The sequence below is a fragment of the Vanellus vanellus genome (genome assembly GCF_965231255.1).
Source record: "Vanellus vanellus genome assembly, chromosome: 4".
Lineage (NCBI taxonomy): Eukaryota > Metazoa > Chordata > Aves > Charadriiformes > Charadriidae > Vanellus > Vanellus vanellus.
Window position 1 is genome coordinate 36598570 of NC_138909.1, and position 25054 is coordinate 36623623.

The 25054-nt window shown below is 41.2% G+C and overlaps 1 protein-coding gene across 1 annotated transcript in view; it reads left to right on the forward strand.

Annotated features, from left to right (window-relative positions):
* TMEM131L (transmembrane 131 like) overlaps window positions 1–25054 on the forward strand; it is a gene marked incomplete at its 5' end in the record, with an annotated part of 83643 nt that overhangs the window by 32292 nt on the left and 26297 nt on the right. Inside the window, 13 exons of the mRNA XM_082483065.1 lie at window positions 3699–3770; window positions 4680–4803; window positions 5863–5979; window positions 7947–8057; window positions 14382–14459; window positions 16354–16507; window positions 18778–18836; window positions 19203–19311; window positions 20278–20380; window positions 21021–21174; window positions 21837–22007; window positions 22318–22387; window positions 24354–24471. Of these exons, the coding sequence (XP_082339191.1) occupies window positions 3699–3770; window positions 4680–4803; window positions 5863–5979; window positions 7947–8057; window positions 14382–14459; window positions 16354–16507; window positions 18778–18836; window positions 19203–19311; window positions 20278–20380; window positions 21021–21174; window positions 21837–22007; window positions 22318–22387; window positions 24354–24471 (1440 nt within the window). The remainder of the gene's footprint in view (window positions 1–3698; window positions 3771–4679; window positions 4804–5862; window positions 5980–7946; window positions 8058–14381; window positions 14460–16353; window positions 16508–18777; window positions 18837–19202; window positions 19312–20277; window positions 20381–21020; window positions 21175–21836; window positions 22008–22317; window positions 22388–24353; window positions 24472–25054) is intronic.

Below are 25054 nucleotides of genomic sequence, written 5' to 3' on the forward strand. Positions count from 1 at the left end.
GCACAGGCGGTCAGGGGATCTTGCATTCCTCCATCCTGGTCTGCTCTCCTGGTGTCACCCCTCACCTCACCCCACCTTCTCCTCCAGACCCTCTTATTCATGTGCTCCCCATCCACCTTTCTTCTCGGCAAGCGTCTCTGGTGCCGGGTTTTGCCCCTCTCCACTGGATGTTCTGTGTGAATCCAGGGGGATGATCTGGAGCTGCGGGTCTCTGGGGCTCACCTGGTCCTGCCCCCCATCTGTCCCCTGCCCTGGGTGACCCTCCCTCACCTTCCCAGTGTTTAAGCGGTTCTTACTCTTTCTCTATGGAGATGGATGGTTCAGGGTGTCAATGTTTTAAATACACTGTGAGGATGGAGAGGAGGAAGGGCATTGAACACCCTTGTGTGATAGTAGTTAGATAACTAGTTAAATTAGGTTTTTTTGATACAAAGGCAATTGCTACTAAATGTTCAAAGCAGTTGCCAGGACTTCCCTTGCCCTCTTCTAGTTCTTTCTCCCATTTCCCTCCAGTTCTGTTCACTTGTGCTTAGAAATGTCCCCTGAAATGCTGGAGTTGACTTGCTGTTGATACGGCAGGTCAGTTTGTCATTTTGAAGTCGGCGTTCAAGTGGTCTGTGTGAAAAAACAGCGATGCTGTTGAGTGTAGAATCCAGCTTTCCTAGACGGCATGCTTAATGTGATGTAAGCTGATTTTAAAAGCAATTAAAGAGTAGTTAGAAACCAGGCTTTTTCTGTTAGGAAGAGGATCGCTTCTGCACATTTGTTGTTTCAAGACTTCCATTCTTAGGCTGATATTTGTGTGTCCTTCCCAGGCCTGTAACATTCTCATGCAACGACTCGTGTACTTTTTTGGACATCGCCTGCAGCCAAAAGAGGATTTTTTTTGGTACAATTTGAGGTGAATCTATTAGTCAGATGAGATTATTAAAAAAAAAAAAATCCAAAAAGTAAATGTTTTGTTTTAAAAAGTGACCTCAGCTTTTAAATATCTTAAAAAAAATGCCCTAGACATTTATTTCCATGTCAGTTCCCCCTGCAGAGATCTGAATCTGTTGGGTTGTTTTTGGAGCGTGGGGATGCAGAAGGGTGTTCTGCCAGCTTCCAGCTGGCTTTAAGAGACTTGCGGTAACACATTGGAGAAAAGGGACTTGTGGTAACACATTGGAGAATTACATTTCTGATGTAGATGGGCCAGTCCCTTTCTCTCTGTAGTGGTGGGCTTTAAAATGCAGCCTGGTGGTTGTCCAGGTGCCGTGGGCAGAATGATCCCCTGCCCGTTCCCGCTATTCCAACCTGTCGTCTTCTCCCTTGGGGGAAAAATACCAAACCTCAAAACAGTGGTGGATTTCTCTTTCCACTAGTCCTGCTGCTAAATAAACTCGGCTCTTGAGTTATTTTCTGGCAGTGCTTTGGGGCCGCTGATGAGTGGTACGGGCGCCCTGGAGCTGGCCACCAGGCAGGGCTGTGAGCACAGCGCCGTCGGAACGTGGCTCTTCTGCTTTCGGGGCCAGGCTGGGGCTTAGAGGAATTCGTCAGCTTTTGTGGGGTGCAGAGCAGAAGCTGGATGTCTTGTAAGCACGGCCCCATTCCTGGGTCTGCCGGGGAGCGGTGTGCAGGGATGCTCTGACGTTACCTCCATGCTCAGGGGTCGGCTCAGAACCTGCCGAGTTCGTTAGCTGAGGTTCAGCTTTATCCATCCTGGGTCCAGGCTGCCTTCTCCAGAAGGAATGGGACAGCAGCCCTTGGATCCCTGCTTTTACAGGGCTTTTCCCATTTTCGGACTAGTAGAGGGTTGACTGTGATTGTTGTCTGAAGAGTAGTAATACGGTGCGTTTTTAAGAACCAGTGGTACAGCATAGCCTGGTTTGCCCAAACCGAATGAAATGCTGTCTCCTGCGCCCACAGCGGCGTTTGCAGCCAGGGTGCTGGGTGCCTGCTGCAGAGAGCGGGGGCTGAGAGGGAAAAGAGCTGATGCTGCTGGAGCTCCCCAGAAGGAAGATGAGTGAGTCTTGGAAAGCCGCTGCCAATTAATGCAAATTGGCGCAGGGGGGCACTCGGCTTCTTGCCCTCTGCAGAGGTTCCTCTGGTGGGAAAATGTGTTTCATCAGTACCCGTAAGATGTTAGAAACTTAAGCGGTGGTGGTGTTCAAGGTGATGCTGTAGTGCATAAGCCACTGGCTTAACTTTAATTTTGCTATATATGCGTGTGCGTACTAAAACCCAGATCTGAGTATCCTTAAGAAACGTGCCTTACCCCAAAGGCTTTTTACTCTAGTAGTAATTTGAATTTGTGTGTGTTTACAACAGTAGTGCTCAAACTTTCCTTTTGGGTACGTCTCTGAGGCCGACTCTTGGAAGGGGAAGAAGGTGCTGGTTGCTGCGGTGTTTCTAGGAACAGCGCAAGAGTTGGCTGGGGCAGAGAACAAAGCGGTTGGAAGGAGACTGTCATTCACCCAGACTTTGTAGTTCTGCATCATCCGTTCTTTTGCGGAAATGCTACCTGGGTATATTGCATTCCTTCTGCTACAGCACAAGGGAGTTTGCTCCCTTGTAGCAGAAATGTTTTCGTAATAATAAACCTGATTTTTCCTGACTGGTAGTAAATTATGTTGTTTCTATTGGTTTGGAATACAACAACAGAGTTATGTGGGTACTTTAATATATTAAAGGTGTAATGTTACAGAACTACATTTTTAAATTAGGGACCAATTAACTGTACTACCACAGATTATGCAAAGCAGCTGGATGACTAATGAGACTACAGTCCATCCCTGCCTTCTCAGACTCATCCTTGCTGGAGCGCTTATTAGTATCATCCAGTAAAAATTAAACTGGCTCTGGCTTTGTGTCATGCAGACTGCTTCTGGGGAAGTTTTAAGCAACATAGCACTGGGTATGTAGATGTAATGAACAATTGCTGGGCTTGTTTTTTACCACTGTGGTTGTTGGGACTTGTGGAGGACAAGTTTTAATTGAGAAGGTGGTGAAGATATCCTGGGATTTCCGTCTATGTTACGGGGCACCGACTCCTGTTGAAATAAGCTAAAAATGTGCTATAACTGATGGGAACTTTATTGTGAATTTTCCTAGGGCAAAGGAAAGATGATGATGCGTGCGTTTCACATTCTTACTCTCTTTTGCGTGTAAGAAACGAGTTGGCTTTTGCACTGAAGCCACAGCTAGGCAAGCACTTCTTTTGATGTCGGCTTTTGCCCAGGCTGCTATTTACTCCTCTACCTCTGCCTCTCTCAGGTGTGCTTATACCAGTGCACGTGTGAACGTTCGGTTGCTGAGACTGGGGATCTGCTCCATGCTGATGTGATCTTGGTTTCCCCGGATGCTTTAAACCTGTTTTCCCTCTGTAGTTCACTGCGCAGCCCCGTAAACAGGGGTACCGGTATGTCTGAGAGGGTATGTGCAAGGAAGGGAGGTTGTCCCAGCCAGCATTGCCTCTAAAATGGGATCCTTCTCAAACTGCACTTTTATTGGCATGAGCTTTCCAGCATGTGCTGTTGTACGGAAACCTTCTTAAAAGGTCAGTCTTGTGGCAGCGAGAAGAATGTCTGAAAAGATTTGGAAATAGAGTGTATTTAGAATATAAAGAGTCAGAGCCTGTAACGTATCTTCCTTCCCTGTGATGTGTAGCATCATGGTCACTACATATTAATTGTGGCTTCTTTTCCCTGCTTTTTCAGCTTCTCAGCAAAGATGCCTCCAAACGGGAAGGCCTTACATTTTCACCCGTCAGTTCTGCATTTTGGAATGCAGTGAGTATCTTAAATTATTGTTATTTTGATTAATAATGAAGTGGGAGGAAAAACTCTACTGGGTTACATTTGGGTAAAGAGCATTAGCTGAGATCATGCCATCCTCTGAGAGAAATAGTAACTAACTGCCACAGAGTTAGAACTGTGTTTCTTGCCTTGCAATACTTTATAAATGAAAATCAATATAGTTCCAGGAAGGAAGAAAAGGGAATAAAGAACCATAACACATTTTTGGTACATTTCAGATGAATGTCAAATCAGCTGGTTGTTAATTTTTAGAAAAATTGCCTTCCTAGTAGAGGGGGAGCTGGTTGCTTCCTTTAACTTCTGAAAACAAACTCCTGAAAGTCGCAGGCAAAACATACTGGTGGAATACTTGAGATTTTATTTTTTTTTTACTTCTCCTCTAAGACCTTAAAAATTATTCTTAAAGGATAATCGACCTTTGGTCTGTCAGTGACTGAAAAGAAACACAGTCCCCTTGTGAGTTGAAGGAATGTTTCAGAGGATGCACAGAATGAATGTATAAGATGCTGAGTTTTAGGATGTTTTAGCTAAAGCAAAAGCCTTATAAGAATCGTTGCTTTAGCTGACAAAACAAGACTTCCGTTATTTAATCTTTTCTATTCAAAACTTCGTGCCTGGTAAGGGTTGTTTTCTTTCTTAAACTCCAAGTGACTCAGATGAGTTTTGGCTAAGTACACCTCTCACATCCCAGTGTTATTTATTTGTCTTTGTATACTAAAAGGCAAAATTTGTTTGGCATGTTTCCAAAGAATAGTTAAAACTAGGAAATTGTTGCATATCAACATGTTTTAGACTGTTTTGTGTTTGTTGCTTTTTTGTGCATTGCCTGTGCTTGTAAAGTGAATAATTTTTTTCTCTTTTTTTTTTCCTCCCCTCTTTTAGATTACTGGGGTTACCCAGAGCTAAAATGCTGCATGCCTACAACCCTAGTAGAGATAGAGAAGTTGTAGTGAATTCAGTGTTTACAGCTACTAGACAGTTTCATGTGTCTCCTGCTCAGAGCCGGGTGAGTGTTGATGTACTTTTGGAAACTATGTAATGGCCAAATGCCAAGCCTTAGTGCTTCCTTTGGCCTAAGCTTTTCATTCTGCGTTTTCTCTTCGTGCTTTTTTGTAGGACCTCCAAATTCTTTTCTGTTTTGCTAGCGTTTTTTTTTGCTCGTTTCTCCTTAGACCGGTAAGGGAGAAGGCATCCAAAACCTACAGTAGGAAATGTGTTTTACAGTAACAGAGAAAGAAGACTTTTTCAGTGTTGAAGAGGCTGTTTAAATCTCATTCTGCTCTATGCAGCATTATGCAGTAATCCACAGGCATGTGGGTGTTCTACAGCCTTGAGTTTTCAGTCTTGTGAATGGTCTTGTATATTCCTCAAAAAAACCTGCAGTGAAATGTTTTCTGCATTTTGTATTGCAATTACAAGCATAATTGCCTTATGATCTAAGACCATTATTTTAACTCTGAATTTTTTTAACAATGTATAGCAATATAAAGCGTGTTAAAAATGAATCACTGTGATCTCTGTTTGATGAAGCCCAGATTTTATCCTTTGCTCATGTGCAAAGGGTTTTTATTATGCCTTCATCTGATTTGTGTTTTAACTATGGCTGAATGGGTATTACTGTGCAGACATAAACGTCAGGGTGCTTTCAGTTAGACCTATTTGGTTACTAATTGTGTTGTCCAAGTTCAGCTTTGGCTCATTTGACTATATATCACAGCAGGGATTGATTCACTTTGTAATAGGTGTCTGTATGTGGGGAGGCGTTTTTGTGCATGCGGAGGCTGTTCATGCTGCATGACTGACTTCTCGGGCAAAAAGGAGTCTTGACTGACGAGGGCCGAGCTAGCTGAGAAACTCCAGCCGTAATGATACGGTCAGTTGCTGCGTGGTCTCAGGTCCATCAAGAGTGGAGAGCTGTGGAGAGGTGAAACTTCTCAGGGCTGAGGTTCTGCTAAGTGGGATCTACAGACAGGGTTGTGCACGTGGGAATGTCTGTTGGGCCGTGTGACCAAACGGTGGGTGTCGTGATCAACCAAGTGACCGAGCTTCTTTGTGGTCTCTGCAGGTAATTCCAGCGATGGGAAAGATTTCTTTCAGAGTACTCTTCCTGCCAACAGAAGAAGGCAGTATTGAAAGCTCATTATTTATAAATACCTCATCTCATGGCGTATTTTCATATCAGGTAACTACTCTTACCTTTAGCTTGAGTTTTGGATTTACTTGTGCTTTAAAATTAGTTTTCATACAACTTGAGCTTAGAGACTTTCAGAGTTCATTGGGAGTAATGTTTACAATTCATTCCTTTTACCAGATCTCGCTAGTCTCATGATCCCTCTTACATGTATACGGTTAAAATGACTACTGTTAGTGGGGCTACTTGCGGAAGGAAAACTAAGTGTAAGATCACGGTCCTGTCACCACTAGGTGGTTTCGTATAATGCTGCTGTCTAGACTGCACTGTGCTGGAATGCATTTGTCATGAAAAACCTGTTTAGGAAATATTTTAGGTGATTTTCAGCTACTCTGCAGGATTTTATGTAAACACATTGGGGGTATAGCACAGGGTGAGAGGTTTAGGCCCTTAAAACATGAACGTCGAAGTAATGGTTGTGTGTTAAAGCCGTCTATTGTCTGATTAACTGCTGGAGTCAAGTAAGTCTTAAGCTTTTTTTATTTTTATAAGGGACATTATATACTCCAGATTCTTTACTTTTATTAATTTGTTAAAGAAAAATCTAACTGAATTCAGTGATTTAAAAACAATGCCAGCTTTAATCAACCGTCCAGCTATTCCATTCCCATACTTTGTACTGTGCTGTAAAACAAAGCCCCTTGAATTGAAGCATAGGTAAGTTCCATTGAAATACATGCTTTTTAATACAAATGTTGCATTTATCTAGTATTTATTAGAGGTAATGCCGCATTTGGCAGGAACTCTTTGTCAAGGATGAGGGAAGAGTGCATTATAGAGTGATTGACCTTTTCTTTTTGACATGTCTCCTCTCATTGCACTCACTCCTGACCCCTTGATTTATTGCCCGGTAAGATCAACCAGGGGCTTTTATCAATAAGTTGTGGGGAAGCAGTTGTCAGTGCCACCAGAAAATCAGTTTACCTCCTGTTGGGACTACTGCTAAAATCAGTAACAGACTGGTTTTCATTTCACCAGCCACCTGAACCAGAGGAAGTAGCTGCCCATGATTTCAGCTTGCATTAGGTTTAAGAGTTTCAAAATTGGGCATAACTTGAGTGGTTGATGCACAGTTCCAGTGCTCTCGAGAGCCCAAAAGCCTTGAAATGTGTTTGATATTTCTAATGCATTTATGCAAGAGTATGTGCAGAAGATTCACCCAAATGGAGAAGAGGTACCATTATAGTCAAATAGACTTGTAAATGCCTCCATAAAAAAAAATAATAGCGTATTCCCTTTGTTCTGATATTTTCTATCTGTAGTCAGAGATCTTCAGTGAACATAGAATGCATTGTATGGTCCTCTTAATTAAAAACACGTGTTTCTTTCTATTTAAAAAAAATAATCTTTACATACAAGTGAAAAACTTAGAGGTATTTTTCTTAAGCTCTAATGATTTTTTCCCCTCATTATCTTGCATCTCATTGTCATAAACTAATCTTGGTGGAGCTGAATATGAATGCAATGAAAACATTGAACTTGCAATTCTTATAGTGCTCTGAAAACTGCAGACGTTAAAAACCCAAAATTTTCAAAAATTATTTTACTCAATTTTTAAGGCAAAGCCATCGAATTGAATATGCAATTGGACTAGTGACAAAGTTTTTTACAGAAATTACTGCACTGCCAATTGGTGATACGTGTATTGTAATTGTCTGAAGAATAGTAAAAGAGTTTAGATACTTTCTTTTTGAGATAACCTGATGCTGTGCTAGTGAGTGCTTTGTTTTGTCTTTGTAACAATACCTGAATGAGTGAAGATGCTAAAGTGCCATTTATATGTGTAGTTACTTTCCAGACTGGAACTTTATATCTATAAATTGTCTTTTAAAAGAATTTAACGTGAAAAACCAATCTGTTTCTTGGGGAGTTTGTTATGATTAGCAAAATAGTTTTGCACGTTATTGCGATAACTGAAATACTAGATGTTGATGTAGTGACTATTTTTTTAATGCCAGGTTTTTGGAATGGGAACTCTGATGTCTTCTCCAGAAGAACCTGGAGTGCAGCTAGCAAACGCCTACTTACTGCTTCCACACATTCAGAACATCCAGGCGTCACACACACTGGTACAGTATACATTTCAAATGGAGATGAAACATAAATATTCTTAGGCATAAAATGGTTTTGTCCTCAGATTGCTGGGATGTCAGGAACGTTAAAAAAAGTCCAAGTGTTAGTGACTGCAGGAGAGAGGTCGCCAGATACAAGGCTACTGTGATCAGCTGATGTTCTGGTTTTATGAGACAGTCTTTGGCCTTTAAGCTATTCTCACTTGTTCTCCTTCATGCTCCTGTGGTGTGTTGTCCTCTCAGTTGTGCTGACAAAACTGTGTGTGAGGCCCTGCTCCGAACTAAACTGGAGAATTGACCTGTCCTAAAAAAAAATAAACTTTGTACTGTAAAGCTCGGGGGGGCTGTTTTTGGTTTGTTCTGTTTTTATACTTCAGACCCGTTCCACGTGCTGGTTCACAGCAGGGCTGCACCAACAGTTTGGCACAGTTAAAAAGCATGGCGTGCTGTATGGATGAGAACAAGAGCTGGGAGTCTGGCTGGCGTATCCCCTCCTGCCCGTATCACTGCTGAAGACACCACCTTTGCTTACCTCGGTTTGACTAAAGCAGGGAGCTGTGGAGGGTACAGCAAGGTGGATTTACAAGGCATAACTATTTCAACTGAAAGCAGCTTTAATGATTTCTCTCATTTGGTTGCAGTTGCAGGTATTCTCATAGTCTTCCAGGCCATACAGAACCTTTCAAGTGAATAACTATTGATCTTTCAAATTTCCTTTTGTACCGTACACAGATTTAGTTTTTTTCAAAATCATATTTAGAGTATCTTAGCACATAACAGGAATTAATCTTTTATCAAAATGTAAGCTGCATTGATTGCCTTCATGATGTCGTCTTCTGATCTGTCTGAGAAAAATTCTCAGCTCAGATTGTATTTTTCAGTCTGCTGCTGCATACCTCTCCCCAAGGATAATGCACGATTTCCTTCTCTTCCTTTCTTTTCCTCTATACCAGTCTCTTTCCTGTAATCACACAGGTGTGCTTGCTTCTGGGCGTGCACAGACTCTTACGAAGGAACTGAAAATCTTCAGGTTTTGTAATTTGGGCTGCTAGGGGTAGAACTGAGACGGGTTTTTTGGATGCTGTTGATGACATGTTCTGCATCTTCACATCTAGCTCAATGGGTTGTTGTCAGGTACAATCTGAAGTTTGGATGCAGACTGCTGCTTCGCAGTTCTGTCCCATTCCTGAGTAGAAAAGTTTTGGGGACCATTTGGCATTTTCCTTACTGCATAGTGAGGAATATTTGCCTATGCTTTATTTCTCTAGAGTACAAGCTTGTGGGTGTATTTGGCAGTGCAGCATGGTACCGCCTGGCACCAGTCTTGTTGCAGGACAGGAGTTGTGAGAGAGTGTTGACTCAGTTCTCCTAGCTTTGGATGTAATTTTCCTGTGCCTGGCTATAATTGAGGAATTACTCTTCAGTTCACTGAATGTCACTGTTTTGGACAGAAATGCTGCGGCAGCGGGACAGGCTCCTCAGCTGTTGAAGGTGGTAGACGAGATCTAAATACTGAAGAGGCTTTTATGGCTCGAGTTTGGGTTCCTTTTAGAAAAATATTGTTCTACAGATAGCTGTCCTCTCCAGAAGTGTCTCTTTCAATTTACCCTACTAATATTCCGATCTAGATCCCATAAAAATTGGTGTGATTCTATTTTGTCCAGTTTATATTTTAGGCTCAGAAGCTGTGGAAGGGAGTGAGGTTTATGAGGTTTGAGTGAGTGACTACACATGTGCAAACTTAAGGACACGTAACTATTAAACATGCAATGGAGATTTGTAATGAAAAAGCATTTAAACCAACCAGTTCATACTCCCTTAACGGTGCATACTTGTTTTCCCCTGCTTATTTTTAACTGAAGTAAAACACCAGTGTAAGTTCAGGGTAACGGAAGCCTCATTTACACATCCCATGTCATCTTGGGATGAATGAGTTATAACCTTGGGCAACAAAGCCTAGTTCAGTATGCTGAAGGTATCTCTGCCTCTGAAGTCTACTGACTGGAAACCTGTGAGGAAGCTCACCGAGTGCTGCATGCTGCGTGTCTCTCTTTTGCCTCTGTTGTCTCCTGTTTCAGAGTTGGTTGTGTTTAAGCTGTTCAGTAGTAGTGACATCCTTCATCATCAAGGTTAGAAAGGTAACGTGATTTAGTCCCATCATGTGCTTGGTAAAATGGCTTCTCAGAACTGCTGGAGGCGTCGTTGCCGTAGCCCCGAATACTTGTTCTTACTCCTTTGATGGTTGGAAACCTACACCTGACTACTTCCAATCTGAATTGCTTTGTGGCCAGTTTGTATTTGTTTCTTAACATAGTGCATTTAGTTTAAATAACTCCTGCCATTCCTCATGCTTAGACCCAGAAGCGTTTGTAGGAGGCATCGCATCTTTCAGCTTTTGCTTTGCCAGGCTGAACAGTCCGTGCTCTGTAGTACCTTCTTCAGTGAAGGGCTGTCCATTTCTTAACCAAACTGACAACCTCTTTCTGCAGCTTCTACAATTGGTGAAAATTTTCTTTGAAGGTGAATGGCCAGAATTGTACAGAGGGATACAGATGACATTTTGCCTCTACGGGGTATTTGTGTTGGAAATATGATTTATCCCTGGGGATTATAGATGAAAGTTTACCTCTACAGTAGTATTTCCATTGGAAATACAATATGCGACAGGTTTGTGTTTGCATTTTTTGTGGAAAATGAACTTCCATTGATTTTGTGGGTTGGTTTTATTCTTTAATAGGCAAAGGTAAGCAGGCCTTTCTTTTTTCTCCATCATTCCGCCAGGATTTTTTAGCAGAAAATCTTGTGATTAATAAGAAAAGAAAAAGAAAGACAAAGTTGCCTTTTCTACTGTTGAATTTCACCCTCTTTCTGTTACTCCTTTCAAAGTTTCAGCTTTTGAAGGGCTCGAGATTGGCGTGCTCTGGCTGTGATCCCGGATCCCAGGATTTCTGGGCTCCTGGCTCACTTGTCGGGAGGAGAGAAGAGACTGTGTCCAACACTGTGAATTCATAGTAATGTCCACGTGGCCATTCAGCAGTGGCTACTTACAACTAAGCCGTAACAGATGGTGAAGCCCATATAGGTCATCTTTGTTTATCCAGCTTCTGGATGTAGTCTTTGCTCCAGTTGCCTTTTCTTTTTGGCATTGTTTAATATTTGGATGGCACTAACAGGACAGCTACGTCACTGCCGCGTTGTGTGCAAAATGCTGCACAAACACACTGGAAATGTCAATGGAGGAGTGACCTGCAGGGTGGAATGTCTTACTGTAGGAGACACGGGCATTGCTTTGCTGACTTCCCAGAGGTGTTTGAAGTTTATGAACCAATGACATGGGAAATACTGCAATACTGGCAGGAACCCAAGACTCCTTAAGCTATGTTTTGTGCCGGTGGACAGAGGATCGGAGAAGCAAATGTGTGCCAGTGTGGTGCTTGGGTGTGGAAAAGGAAGGTAGTAAGATGGTAGAGTTTTCTTGGTGTGTCATCCTGATAACTGCCTGCAAAAAACTGATGAAACAACTCTGCTGAATCATTATTACAGGGACACCTTATTAACAGCATTCAGAGTGGAAATAGCTTTTTAGGGCCAGGGACTGTCCAGGACAGAAACTTTGAAGTATCAACCTGCATGAAGAAGGGGAGGCTGGTTCAGTGTTTAGGTGTTTTTTTTTAATTATACTGCAGCCAAACTCCAGGAAGTGGTTGGAACCCTACAGTCCTGATAATGATGCCAGAATATCTCTGTGAAAATCTTGTATAGAGCCATGTCTGATCGACAGGGCACTTAAGGCAGAATGAGGGATTCTCCCCCTAAATGTGACCTCGCGTCTGTGGTTGCTTGGTGGCTGTTGAGCTGGCCTGTGCCAGCCGTCTTGTTGATGCTCTGTCTCTCTTTTGGTGAATTGTTTCCTAAATAATCACCTAACTGTACTGTCCCCCCCAGCGAGAATCCTGGACCTTCTTCAGGAGAGCGGGACTCCTTGCAGGTCAGATGATTCAGGTTTCTAGGGTTGTTTTGAGAGAGGCCTCGTTTCTTTAAAATTTAAATGTAAGAACTTATCAAAACTGGTAAGAATTTCATCTGTGTGGCTTCTAGCACACTTCTCTATTCAGTTCATATAGGATTTGTGGGTGCTGAGTGTGTGTGTACGTGCAGGTATGTCTGCATGCATGCCTAATACAAAATCGAGGCAGCAGGTAACGAAGTGGCAGTGGTTGCAACTGCTCTGCAGCACTCTTGATAACTTTTCCCTGTGTGCCGTGCTTCTCCTGTGCCGTGCTTCTCCTTTTCAGTTCTCCTCTGGTGCAAGTATACGCTGCATAACTCAGCTCTCTGCTCTGATTCATAGGCAGTGATATTTACAGTGTAAACCGAGTGCTTTGCACTGCTGGGAGATGTGGACGTGGTCCTGGGTTTGTCTTTTTGGAAACTCTGCTTCTGACAGTGTTTTCTTCTCAGATGCTTTATCTTCTCTTTATGGTTAACGCAGCCGTCCCGCCAGTGTTGTAAGATAGTAGGCATGACAGCTATGCATCTATTGTCTGCCTTAGATAAATGAAAACCCTTTCCCTTTTCTGAAGATAGCTTCACAAAGAGAAATAAAGAATCCCCATAGAAAACAGATCAACATCAAACACAACCCAGTAACGCTTTTGCCCTCTGTTTGTGTTACATTAGCAGCTTCAATTTTAAGGTGACAGCAGTTTCCCATGTAGAGCTATGCCAGGTCAGGAAGTTAAAACGTTGGAAAAATATGATTTAGCTGATTTTTATTTTTTTTTTAATAGGGGTGTGGGGTCTTAAACTACTTTAAACTACAATGGCAACTACAATGGCATTGAATAGGGCCAAACAGCTCCTTATTTAGGACCATGAAAGCGGTAGTGTTCTCAAGAACCACTGAGAAGGGAAGTCTACGCATGGAGGTTCATCTGACCAGAAAAGCGACCCCCAAAGGTGTTCTTTATATAATCTTACTGCCTCATTAAAGCTCCACTAGCAGTCATGGCTGTGAGAGGTTAGTAAGTGGTGCATTTTTTGGAATCAAATTTTTCTTTTCTGCTCTCAAAATTTGATGAGGACAAAATAATTTGTAAAAAAGAAAGGATGTGGCGTGGCAGGGGTTCTCCTCCCTGGAGAGCTGTGCTGGGGACAGGGTTTGGGTCGCTGCTAACCACCTTTGCAGAGGTTACATCGCCCTCTTGTGTGAAGCCCCAGTCATTTCGGTATGAAATCCGGTTGAATCGGGAATGCAGAATGTGTGTTGGCTTTCATTTTTAATTTGCTTTTATAAAACTGGACCCCGTAAAGTGCCATGCGTGTGGTAAGTCCATGCTCTGCTCAGATGCACCCTGCCCCTTCTGCCTCTCCTGCCTCTCCCAGGGAGATGCGGAATAGAGTGTTGGATACTTTAAAAACTGTTCTTCACAGTTTCGCTTTTCAGCATCAAAGTTTTGAATTTCTTTAAAGTCAGTTGCGTCGCCACCTTCAGAAACTTGAACCTGCAAATACCCCACTCAGATATTTAGTTCGGTATTGCAAGAGAAACTGGGGGGTTGTTTCCACATCAGTCTCAAAATCACCAGGTAATTTTGCTGTAATTAAGGCACTGATAGAGTGACAGGTCTGTCATTCTGAATTTTTATTTTTTTTTTTAAATTTAGTATCAAGATATATTGGCTGGGCAGTTTTTGCAAGTAATTTGGCAGTCAGAATTTCCAGATAGCTTTCGTGAACTATGTTTGGCTTTGTCGGCACTGTTACGCCTTCAGATTTATGACTGCTTTACAAGCTGGCACGATCAATGTCATCTTTTCTTTTCCCTTTCCAATCAATAAAAAGGCGAAAGAAGTATTTTCTGTCTGTCCATTTGGGGATGAAGCCTACATAGCAGACCATGTCCAAGAAGCATTATATTCTTGGCCTAGCAACTGTTTCTCAGTATCCAATCAGCAAAGTAAATATACAGAAAACAAGGAAAGAAGCTTTTACATTATACAAAAAATGCTCTGTTGAATACACTTTATTGACACATGAAAGTTTATAAGGGTTGCTCGTGTTGATAAATATTTAATAAACGTATATAATAATAGTTTGATAAGTAAGTAGATGTTGATGGAGTTCCTGAGAAGTGGAGATAGATTGCTGGCCTACTATACGGAGTAATTGTATTTTTAAAAATTTCCTTACATTGCTGTGTCATGTGTATGCAGAAACAGTCCTATTACCTTTATAAATTGTGGTGTGTGAATCAGATTTATATGATAACATCTTTTCAAACAATGTGCTTGAAGTTTTCTGCACTTTTCTTTCTTGCAGGCAGAAACTATGAATGCCAGCCTCTTACGTGTTCGTCTTGAATGCAGTTTACCTAACGACGCATATCAGCAAGTTAAGGTATGTTTTATTATAATTTTATATCTATTTAAGTCGTCTTATTTTAATCCAAGTTTAGAGGGGCACTTCCCAGAGCTCTAGAAGTTTTAGCAACAATGCAGTTTCTAGTGTCTCAGTTTAAAGGGGAATTGTGCTTTTAGCTATGCTTTTATAAAAGCGTACCCTGTGATATAAGTTGTCATACGCATCACACTATAACTTTTAGGAGAGGGGCGAGATGGAAAAAGACACCCAACAATCCCCCAAAAAACCCCCAAACCAACTCAACAGGCTAAGCGTTTTAATGTGTAGGTGTTGTGTTATTTAGATGGAGTACAAAAGTGATTATATTCCTGCAATTTGCTTTCTCCAGAAACGTTTCCCAGGTTTCTGGCTCACACTGCCGAAGGAGCGGGGAGGCTGCAGTCGGGGCTGTCTGGGCTGTGCGCTCAGGAACCTCTGAAGGTGGCTGTGGTGTTGGGCAGAGCTGAGGAGGGGCGAGCTCGTTAGCAGACCAGCCCCATCCAAAAGCTGAGGACATTAAGTCACCTCCTCCTCCTGGGCAGTGCCATCCCCATCTCCTCTTCCCCTCTGTCCTCAAATGTCCTCACGCAGTAAATGGGTGTTGGTTCACAGTGCCAATGGTACTCCATGGGGTATTTTTGTTGGATCGGATGCATAGGCCTGCGCTGTGGTCTGCAGCACCTTACTTTCATCAAGTGTGACGAGGCCCAGACTCCACAGCTGTTCTTCTGTACGTTACACATCACAGTGGTCCTGTGCTGGTTTACCGCCATGTTTGATTCATGCCTTGGTGAACCAGGCTAGGCTTGAGATGCACCTGAACATTTGAGATGGCACGTCGTGCAGCTGCCCGCTTTGACGGGAGCTTCCCAAGGGCACACCATCCCTGTGCTCTCATCTCCACAGCATCGTCCTCCCCTGCTCCTGGCAGCCATTTCAAGCGCTGAGGGTTTCTTTGATGCTGTGTGAGCGGTGAACTGGCATATCCCATTCCCAGAGACGCTTCCCAGCTCCTGTTGTGCCTCCTTGCGGCACTTCAGAGGAGCTGAAGGTGTTTCACTGCCACTTCATGAGAGCACTTCATGTGCCAGGGGTGGAGTCTTTCTCCTCCTCCTCCTCCTCCTGAGCAAATTAGTCCTCTTGGTAGGGCATCAGACCCTGAGTTTAGCGACCTTCATGGTGTGATGCAGGAGAAATTTATGTTACTCCCTGTTGATTGTCTAGTTTTGTTTTGCTTTGTCGGTTTTAATTTTTTTTGCGAAATGGTGTCTGTGTCTTCGTAGTTGCTAAGACTCAGCTGTCTTTAACAGCAGCCACTACTTAGAGAAGGATATAAGATCCTATTTGTATTTATCTGAAGTATTCTAGCCAGGCGACAGTGTTTTCTATTAAGAATTGTACATGTATGTTTGTTTTTTTAAAATTACTTCAGTGAGAAATGGAGACAAAAAACACAGGATTTGGAAAAATTAACTATAAACAGACCAGTGAACATGAACTGTCTTCCTACCATTAAGACACATGCATCAGTCTGTTTATGGCACATTTTATTGAAGGCAGAGGATTTAACAAAGGAAACTGTTTTGCAGTCCCTGAGGTGAGACTGACTAAGACAGTTTATAAATTTGCATTCTTTCAAGGTTCAGTGTCCTTTTTAGTTGTTTTTCGTCTTTGTTTTTGCTGTGCTGTCTGTACCTGCAGTGTCTTTGGTTTCTACTGAGATTTTAGCAGAGGTCCTAATTACTCCTGTTTTGCCAGCACTTTGGTGCTGGAAGCCTTGTCTTTTAGATAATACCTTTGATTAACTTCTCAGGATGCTTTACTGTAATGAATTTTTTTCTGTTCCCTCCCCCATCACACACACACACTGTATCCCCTTGTCTCGCTCCAGAGTTGCTGTTTTATGTCTGATGACCCAATGCTGCTAGAAATGAGCTTAACGGTAAGAATGGAAAATGCCCAACAAGATTTTGTGGAGCACAGACAATACTTACTGGAGAATCTTTTTGTAGCTTATGTAGCAATGGAAAAAATGAAGAACTCGGGTAAGTCCAAAATATGACTGTTAATTGTAATAGAATTTGGGTTTATACATAAGTTGTAATTTGATGTGCTAAATTGAATCAAATTCAGTGACAGCTAAATTTTGCAAGTAAGGGAAAACAAATCAGTTTAATTAGACACAGCTTGTCAGCCACTTTGTTTAGGGCAGAGTTACTGTAAGCGCACTCCTCTTTATAAAGGTAACGATTGTAAAGTTGTAAACTGCATCTGTTTCATTCTTTAGTCCCCCAGGCTTACGCATCTACTTAAATAGTGTGGAACGGTATCATGGTCCTTCCATTTCTACAACTGCGTTTCTGCTTTCCCATTAATTAAATTAACCATAATAGGACGATGAAGGCAGAATGGTTTGTACAGTACTGGGGATAGTGGCTGTTGTGGAAAGTAGGGTAATGAGGTAATACAGATGCACGCATCGTTTGTTCTTGTCAGCTAGAATTCTACAGGCAAAACAATCAACTCCTTGCAGTTTCTTTATGCTACATTTATTGGGTGAACAAATCCTCTAAATCCAGGGGATTTTAAATTATTTATAGAGCTTTGCAGTCTGTTTGAATAGCTTTTTTTAGACATTTCTGCCAGTTTTACTTTCTGATTGAAGAAGAAGGAACTGCTTAAGAATCGAGATTAAAAGAATGTTTTTTAACACTCAAGTAAAACAAGAACATGATCTTTCAAGAAGTCCCGTTCAAAATCTAGTCACAAAAGAATATATGCTGTTTCCCCGAGCCTGTTCTGTGATGTGATATTTACACAGAGCTGAAACTGAAATGCCCACTGTAAACCTAGTTTCCCTGCCAGTGAGATGCCAGTGCTTTGTTATGTTGAGTTGTGGACGTACGTTTATTCTGATGCTGGTAGAGAATTGTTCACATCTGTTGTGGCAAGGGTGCTTGCTGTTAACACTTCTTGATGGTTAAAGTGCTAGAAGTCTGCTTTTAAGGCTGTTTTCTATTAAATATAATGCAATTATAAGTCCTCACTGGGTTAGAGGTTCGTTGTATAAGCCCTTTGGACTTGCTGTCAGTGGGAAGTTCTACGTCTTGCTCCATCAGTAGCAGTGGTGGCTTTACCATATCAAACAACAAGGCTTGCTTGCCTTCCATTTGCATAATTAAATGAGAGACGTGGTCTGGAGGGAAAGATCTAACAAAAGGGAATATGGTGCTGGGTTAGTTTCAGCGTACAGCATGTGTTAGCACCTGGAGTGGGACCAGGAGGTAGGCAAGATCTGCGCAGGGGAACTAGCCAGCTGGAAAGGTTGAGGAGGAGTATGTGCTTTAAACAGCTGTGGGTATGTGAAGCATCTGCTCGCTCAGAATCAACATTCTGAACACTGTTTTAGAAGCTGGCACTCATAGTCTTGCTTTCAAGCAGCTGAGCAAAGCACACTTGTTCTCAGAAGTTGTGCCTGGTGAATTGGGAGACTGACCTTTTATATCAACCTGCACCTACTGATGTAATTCAAATATAAGCAAGGGCAAGAACTCAGGTCATCTTCCTTCATGGAAGTGTGATAGCCACCCTGGTATAATAGTCATCCCTTGTTCTGTCATGCCGCTCTTCTTTTGGTCCTCTACGTCTTGGTAGTGTCCTGTGGACAGGGGCGTAGCTTTGCAAGTGATGAAGGGTGGTTACCCAATATAGCTGTACCACCTTATCGACAAGTGAAGGCTGAGTTATACCCATCTCCTGTTGCTCTGGTCAATAAGTTACTACCATATCAGGTGATAGGACCATTCCTCTTTTAGGCCCAAAAGGTGGTAAACACCGAATCCAGCTTCGCATTGTCTCCTGAGAATGCTTGCTTGTGAGCCAGGATCTTGCATAGCTATGTGTCTATACAGAACAGTTTTTACTGGACACTCTCGTGCTATTGATAGGTTGGCCCTCAGACTGAGAAAGTTACAGCAGTGTCAGATGTCCTTCTTTCCTTCAGCTGTGCCTCCTGTCTCCCTGCCCGTTGGAAAGGGGCGAGTTTTGCTCCACCTTGGATTTAGGAGATGATGAAGGAAGATTCCCTGTTGATACATGCCTTCATGTTTGTGGCCAAAACTCTTGTTGAGTGGATTTTTAGTCCTTTATGAAATGATTGCCAGCTCAAGATGTGAATAGATCCTCCTTTTTACGAGGGTAGCTGTCACATAGAGACTTTTAAATTTAAATCGGGATTGCTTCTCATGAGTATCTGACAAAGCAAGAGTGCTTCCATCCTTGGTGAACTTACCTCAGTGTTCATTCTTTTGGACAGGTGATTCCTCAGTAGATGTGTACGTCATGCATTCTGGGAACAGTCTTGTGCATATACAGGTAATCGTGGGCTTCAGGAAGTCATATTTTAGGGTGCTGAAATTGATTGGGGAATTAATTAACCCCCTGGCTGTCTCTAATAGCAGCTTGATTTTGCTGGTGGCAAATGTCATGTGTCTATATTTTTAAAATGTGCCCAAAATTCTAATAGATTGTCTTTTAAACAAGTTGTAGTTCAGTGATGGATTTTTTTTTTTTAAGACATCAGAGCTGTTAACTTGAATAGAAATCCATGGGTTGATGTAGAAGATGTAAGAAAATGGCAGATATTGACTTGCACATTTGACAAGAAGATACACTAATACGGGAGCTACAGTAATAACGGTAGTACTGCTACAAGGATCATTGTGTCTTGTCTTCATGCAGGAAATACGGCAGTTGTCACAAAAAGACACATCACCTGTGGAGTTTGAGCCAGTACTGCTATCTTCATCATCTACTGACTTTACAAAAGTTGCTTCTATTTCTTGTAAAGGTACAGGATATGTATACTTACAGATGATATGATTAAACAGGGTTTGATTATAAAAGGGTAGCTTTTTTCAGCAGATAGGGACCTTGAAAGATCTCAAAATCAACTTCTCTGAACTTTTTTGAGGAGGAGGATGAATTCTTTCTGCTAATTGTTTCCATTGGTTTTGTGTATATATGCTTCCTCTTAATGCTGATCGAAGGCTCTAAGCTATACATATTTCAAAAAGGGGAAGAAAACATTTGCTAAAATGTTAGCTGATTTTACAATAAGCATAATTATTGAATATGCTTTTTCAACATCCTTTTATAATTTGTGGTTATTTTTCTGTTTCCAATATATTTTCTAAAGGGCTATTGTGCTTGGGTGGTCATTTTCTATGACATTTCTTGGCAGGATCATTGAAGAGACTTGCCTGAGACCAAGCGTGTTTGTGGAAGAGCAAAGATTAACATTGAAGCATTCCTGACTCCAGCCTCTTTCCTATTCCGACCACTAGACTGCAGTGCATAGACTTTAAACATTTATGAAACAAGCTGCTTTCATAATGACACTGGGACTTGTTTTCCCTAGCAAAAAAGGCAAATAAGAAGAAAGAAGGGACTGTGTTTTAAGTGATTCTTTTTTTCAGAACAGTTTTTCGTTTATTAAAAGGAGGCAGTGTGCACTGATAAGTAAGAATGCTGTGCCAGTGACACGTGGTTAAAATTGGTGGGGTTGCTCTTTGCAGCCTTGTTGTACATCTGTTTTTTGAAAGTGTGTAGCATTCATAAATTCTTTTTAAAGCAAGGTTTAGAACCTCTGAAAATTAGGACATGAGCGTTAGATGCTTTGCTCACCCATGTGAGAATTGGACCAGCAGATGTTCCCTTTTGTAGTGTGTTTCCAAATCCTCACATGAAAATCATTGCACGTGTGCTTTCGTTCTGGGTGATGTTGTATTCTCCTGTATGTCTGTTCTTTGCCCAGCTGCATCCTGTGACAGTAGAAGCCCTTACGCTGACAAGAAGAAGACTCTATTGGAAGGCACTACAACGCTAAAAGCCTGTCTTTCCTGTCCTGTGATGGAAGGGTAGGTTGACAATGGATTTTTGTTTGTTTGGTAACATTCACTGATACTATAAGAATATTGTACCCTACTTTAAGAGATGAGGTTAGCTTGCTTTGTCACTGAACAATTCCGAGGACAGTGAAGAGGCTTCTTCCTATTGTTGCTGTGTCATTTGCCAAAACAGACCTGTGACATTTAAAGCAATAGTTCTGTATTTTATCCAGGAAGAATTTCAGGAGCCAGTAAAAAGATATGCCTTAGCAGCTTATAGCATATAAGTTTTGCTTGATAAAATTTCCACTATCCTTGTTAATCCAATGCAGAAGCAGGAGAGTTATAGGAAAAATGTGAAGTCCTTTCTTCGGTCTCCTTTTGCCAATTTCATCCAAACTACCAATCACAAAGTAGTAGGCAGTGTTGTACTATAGCATAGCAAGAGGGTAGAGTGATTACCTGCCTACCTTTTTTACATTGTTCTTGTCAATTTTTGCTCTGCTACTATATGTAAGTATTCCAAAGAAAATTTTGTTCTTTCTCCTTAAAACCTTAAAGGAGCCTCATTATGCGAGAACACTACAGTTATCTTCTCTTGTGTGGACTGCTTATGTGTGCTCAAGGACAGCTGCAGGTGTATTTATTTTTCTTCTGTATTTACTTATAGGTATTTTGACATAGATCCTTCTGCAGCATTGTTTCATATAGAACCACATCATAATACTTCAGGATTTTGGTCCATGTGGTTTACAAATAATTTTGACTTCAGCATTGAACTGAATGAAGTCTTCATAGCCAGAGAAACAAAGAACATTTTAAAGGTAAGCTTTAGTTTTGCTTCATACAGTGTTTTGTCTTCGATTTAAGGAGATGGTCCTTCGATATACGAAATAGATTCTTTGAAGAACTCGAGGTTCTCAGAGCTGGTTGAAATCAGATAAAAATGAAGGTATATGTATGCCTGTAACTGTTAGGTGCTGAAGAGCTTACTCTCTCAATAGGCATTATTCACTGTCCAGCTTGTTCTTGTATTGTTTTATTAGCAACTGTTCTTTCATTTGGGTTGCAGCTACAGATGCATCAAATTATAGATCATTGCTCTGTTCTCAGAATCGTTGCATGTGTGTTTGTGCTCTATAGGATTCAGCATTTCTTCATAGGCTGTAATGGAAGTCTTTAGTACATAGATGAGCTTTGAAGTTTAGAAGGCGAAGCCAATAATTTACTCGCACAATTGCTTGATTCAAACCAGACAAATCTGGTTTATGAATAAGCACATGATGTAGGCATCTAATTGGCTCTTCATATATTTAGATAGGAGATTTACATATGTGCACTGTATGGATCAGTTATGAGCACATATGTGCGTGTAATAACAGCAGAAACACGAAGGAAGAGAAAGTTTACATTCTTCAAGGTACTGCTTGCACCAAAAATACTGTACCGGTTTTATTTAATTCAGTTGTCGTTTGATTCTTTCTAGATTCTGAACTTTGCTGAACCTTTGACTCTACCTCCAGGCTGCTGGAATGTATTTTCTTTGAAGCTCAGAGTGAAAGACACTGTAACAAATGTGCTTTCTAGTATTTGTTTGGCTACAAATGTGGGAGTAATGTTTGAAATACCTCTGCAGATATATTCGACCGTGTCCAAGGTATCGTATTCAGTTGTATTGAATGATTATTACGCACTGCAAACCAAACTGCAGCAGCCTCTTTCTTAGGCCAAAAATCTGTCCCTTAGTCCTGAACGAAAAACTCAGTACCAGACCACTCTGTGAAACCGTTCTGTAGCTTGAGAAGTTAAGCCCCCAGAGTTTGAACAGCGATGGAATTGCAGTTCTATAGGCAGCCGTAATTCTCTTCTTTGACTCTTTGACTTGTCCAAATGATGCACCAAGAAACTGGAATTTGTCCTGTTGTTTTGTCATATGGTCAGTTGTAGTTTTTGTATTGTTTTTCCAGCAGGGAGATCTTCATTTTGAAGCGATTGCCCACTGTGATATTCAGTGTTACTTGGGAAGGTCTGATTCAGGTAGGCTTGTCTTGTTTGTTTGTTTGTTTGTTTTTTTAGGGTAGTTTTGTTGTAGAAAATTCATTTTATGTGGCAGGACTTGTAATGAGAATATTGAGATTGTTCATATGAGTACTTAGTTTTATGTTTTTTAAAAACATCCACTTTTCTGGGAGTATATAAATGGCTTTGAGTAATGTCTACTGAGTACACCGTGCAGTATTTTAGACCTCTGATTCCATAGCACGTGCGAAGTTATTGTTCTGTCTTGAAACATTTCTCTGGACTTAATATTTAAGAGTCTCCTATAAGTTCTCATTGGTGGTGTATGGCTCATTGCTTTCTTCATATGCACGTTCTCCAGGGATGTTGAGGTAGAATGATAAAGCTGTCAACTAGCTCAAAGTGATTGGAAAACGTGCATACTCTGGGTCCAGATCTTGTGAAGTCTTTGATGAAAAACAAAACCCAAATATCCTGCCTTTAGCCAGAGTTAAATTTGAAGGCCTTCTCTTTATCTGTTTCTCACAGCAATGATAGATTTCTGCATAAAACAGCATCCTCAACACTGTGTGACGTGAAACAGAAAGAAGGGGTCTCATTCTTTCTCGAACTGAGGAATCTATCTCCAGATACTGTAATGCTGGGAGCTATTTTAAGTATCTAGCTGGCATTTACAAATATATGGTTTTAGGTGTTACACGAACACGATACTGTCTGAAGAATGTTGAATCTGATGAAAGCTGATTCAGAATAGTGTTTTTTTTAAAATCTCTGCTCGGTAAGGAATTTCAGTAGGCAGCTGGGTACCATAGACTTGAAATGTTCAAGTGAGTGCTCTCCTGAATGTGTTTACGAGATGATGCTTTCCTAAAATTTATTTTCATATCAGGATATGAAGAAGGCAATAGTAGTCAAATGTAAAAAGGAGAATTGAGGTAACATGGAAAAACATGGCTAGAAGAAACACTGATACATATGCACACTTAGGTGCATATCTTAGAAGCAAGTGTTTGTTCTTTGGGGTTTGTTTTTTTTTTTTTTAATCTATATAAACGAATATTGCTAATACAAGTGAGTCCTTGTTGCTTACTTTCTTTCTATTGTAATAATACACATAATCAGCCCTTTACATACAGGTATTCTGCCTTCTAATTTAGGATACTAGTATTTGTTAAATAGAAAAGTCTAATGCACAGACCGAATGGTCATGATGACCTAAAGAACTTGTAGCTGGATAATTCCAGTCATCATCAATCTCAATTGGTTACTTTAAACACTACGGATTGTAAATTAAAGTACATGTAGTTTCAAAACAAGACATTTTTGTTTTCTTTCAAAAGAAATTTGCTTTTGGAACTCCTTTCTACTATGTGAAAATGCTTGAACCAGTATGAGTCTAACTTTCTAAAAGGCGTTAATCTTTAGACTGATGTAAAGCTTTGCAATTTTATCGCAAGAAGAATTTGAGAAAATTACCAGCACCTTGAAAAGAGAAGCTAAAACGAAAACACCATTTCTGCCAAACTGTGGGATTTGTTTTGCTCCCCGCTATGCTGTGATATTATAATTTTGTACTGCTATGTAGAGAATAGTATATCATCTTGATGTATTTTTGCCATCAGTGGAGAGTTGTATGTAAAGACTACTGATAACATAATGACTTTTCAATGGCATCATGGCATCCATTAGAAATAGCAACAGTAAAAAGGGCTTACTAGAGCATACAAAGGCTGTGCAATACCCTTACTCCTCTTTGCATGTAGAATTACTGTGATTTTGCAGATGTATTTCTTTAAGCAAATCAGCTATGGACAATAATATATATACCCTCACGTATGCTTGCTTTGAAGGGAAATAGTGAGTTGCCTTTTTTATTTTTGTGTCAGGACCCTTTGCAGATACTGATTACTTGTGTTCAGAAGTAGACTGATGGAAGGAGCAAATGTTATCTCTGTAAAATATGAAAAACCTGTTATCGTTTTAGCAAATCTGCTTTGGCAGAAGAGTCTTTCTCTGGACCATTCTGTCTGGAATGTGGATTCCGAGCTCGCAAGTGAACTTTATGAAAGATGGCAAAAAATAAGACGTGGGGAAGCCTGCAGGTCTGTATACAGTCTGTTGACGTTCTTAATTCGAGCTAGTACAGTGTTGTAAGAAAGAATATTTCTTTTCTGAAGTATTCTTAATTAGAACAGTTTTGACCTTCCTGCACTTATGTTAGTTATCTTGAAGCACCTGGAGTTTCAGAGCACCCCAGGCACCTCCAGCTTTCACCTTCAAGTCACTGCCAGCCATAAGTAAACACTTCAGATGCCTGAACTTTAGAATGTAAATAATATTCTAACTGTAACAGCCCCACCACAGCTACCCAGTGTGAAAGCAGTCAAAGCATGTTTTACCAGATTAGTTATGGAGTTGTGCGAGTCCTGCATCAATAAGTCGCATAGCAGTCTTTTCAGGATCGGGGTCTTTGAATAGCTTTTAAGGTTTTTAGTCCCCGGCCTAATGGGTACTGCATATTCGGGATGTTGCGAAAGGAAGCAGTCACTGTGCTTGAGCAGTTCTTGTAGAGATGGTGCGTCAGTGACATCAGCCCCTTTCCAGAACAAGGAGGTAGAGCTGTGAAAAACACAGTCACGTTGCAGGTGAAAAAGTGGAGGCTGCAGGGATGCGCATAACTTAGAC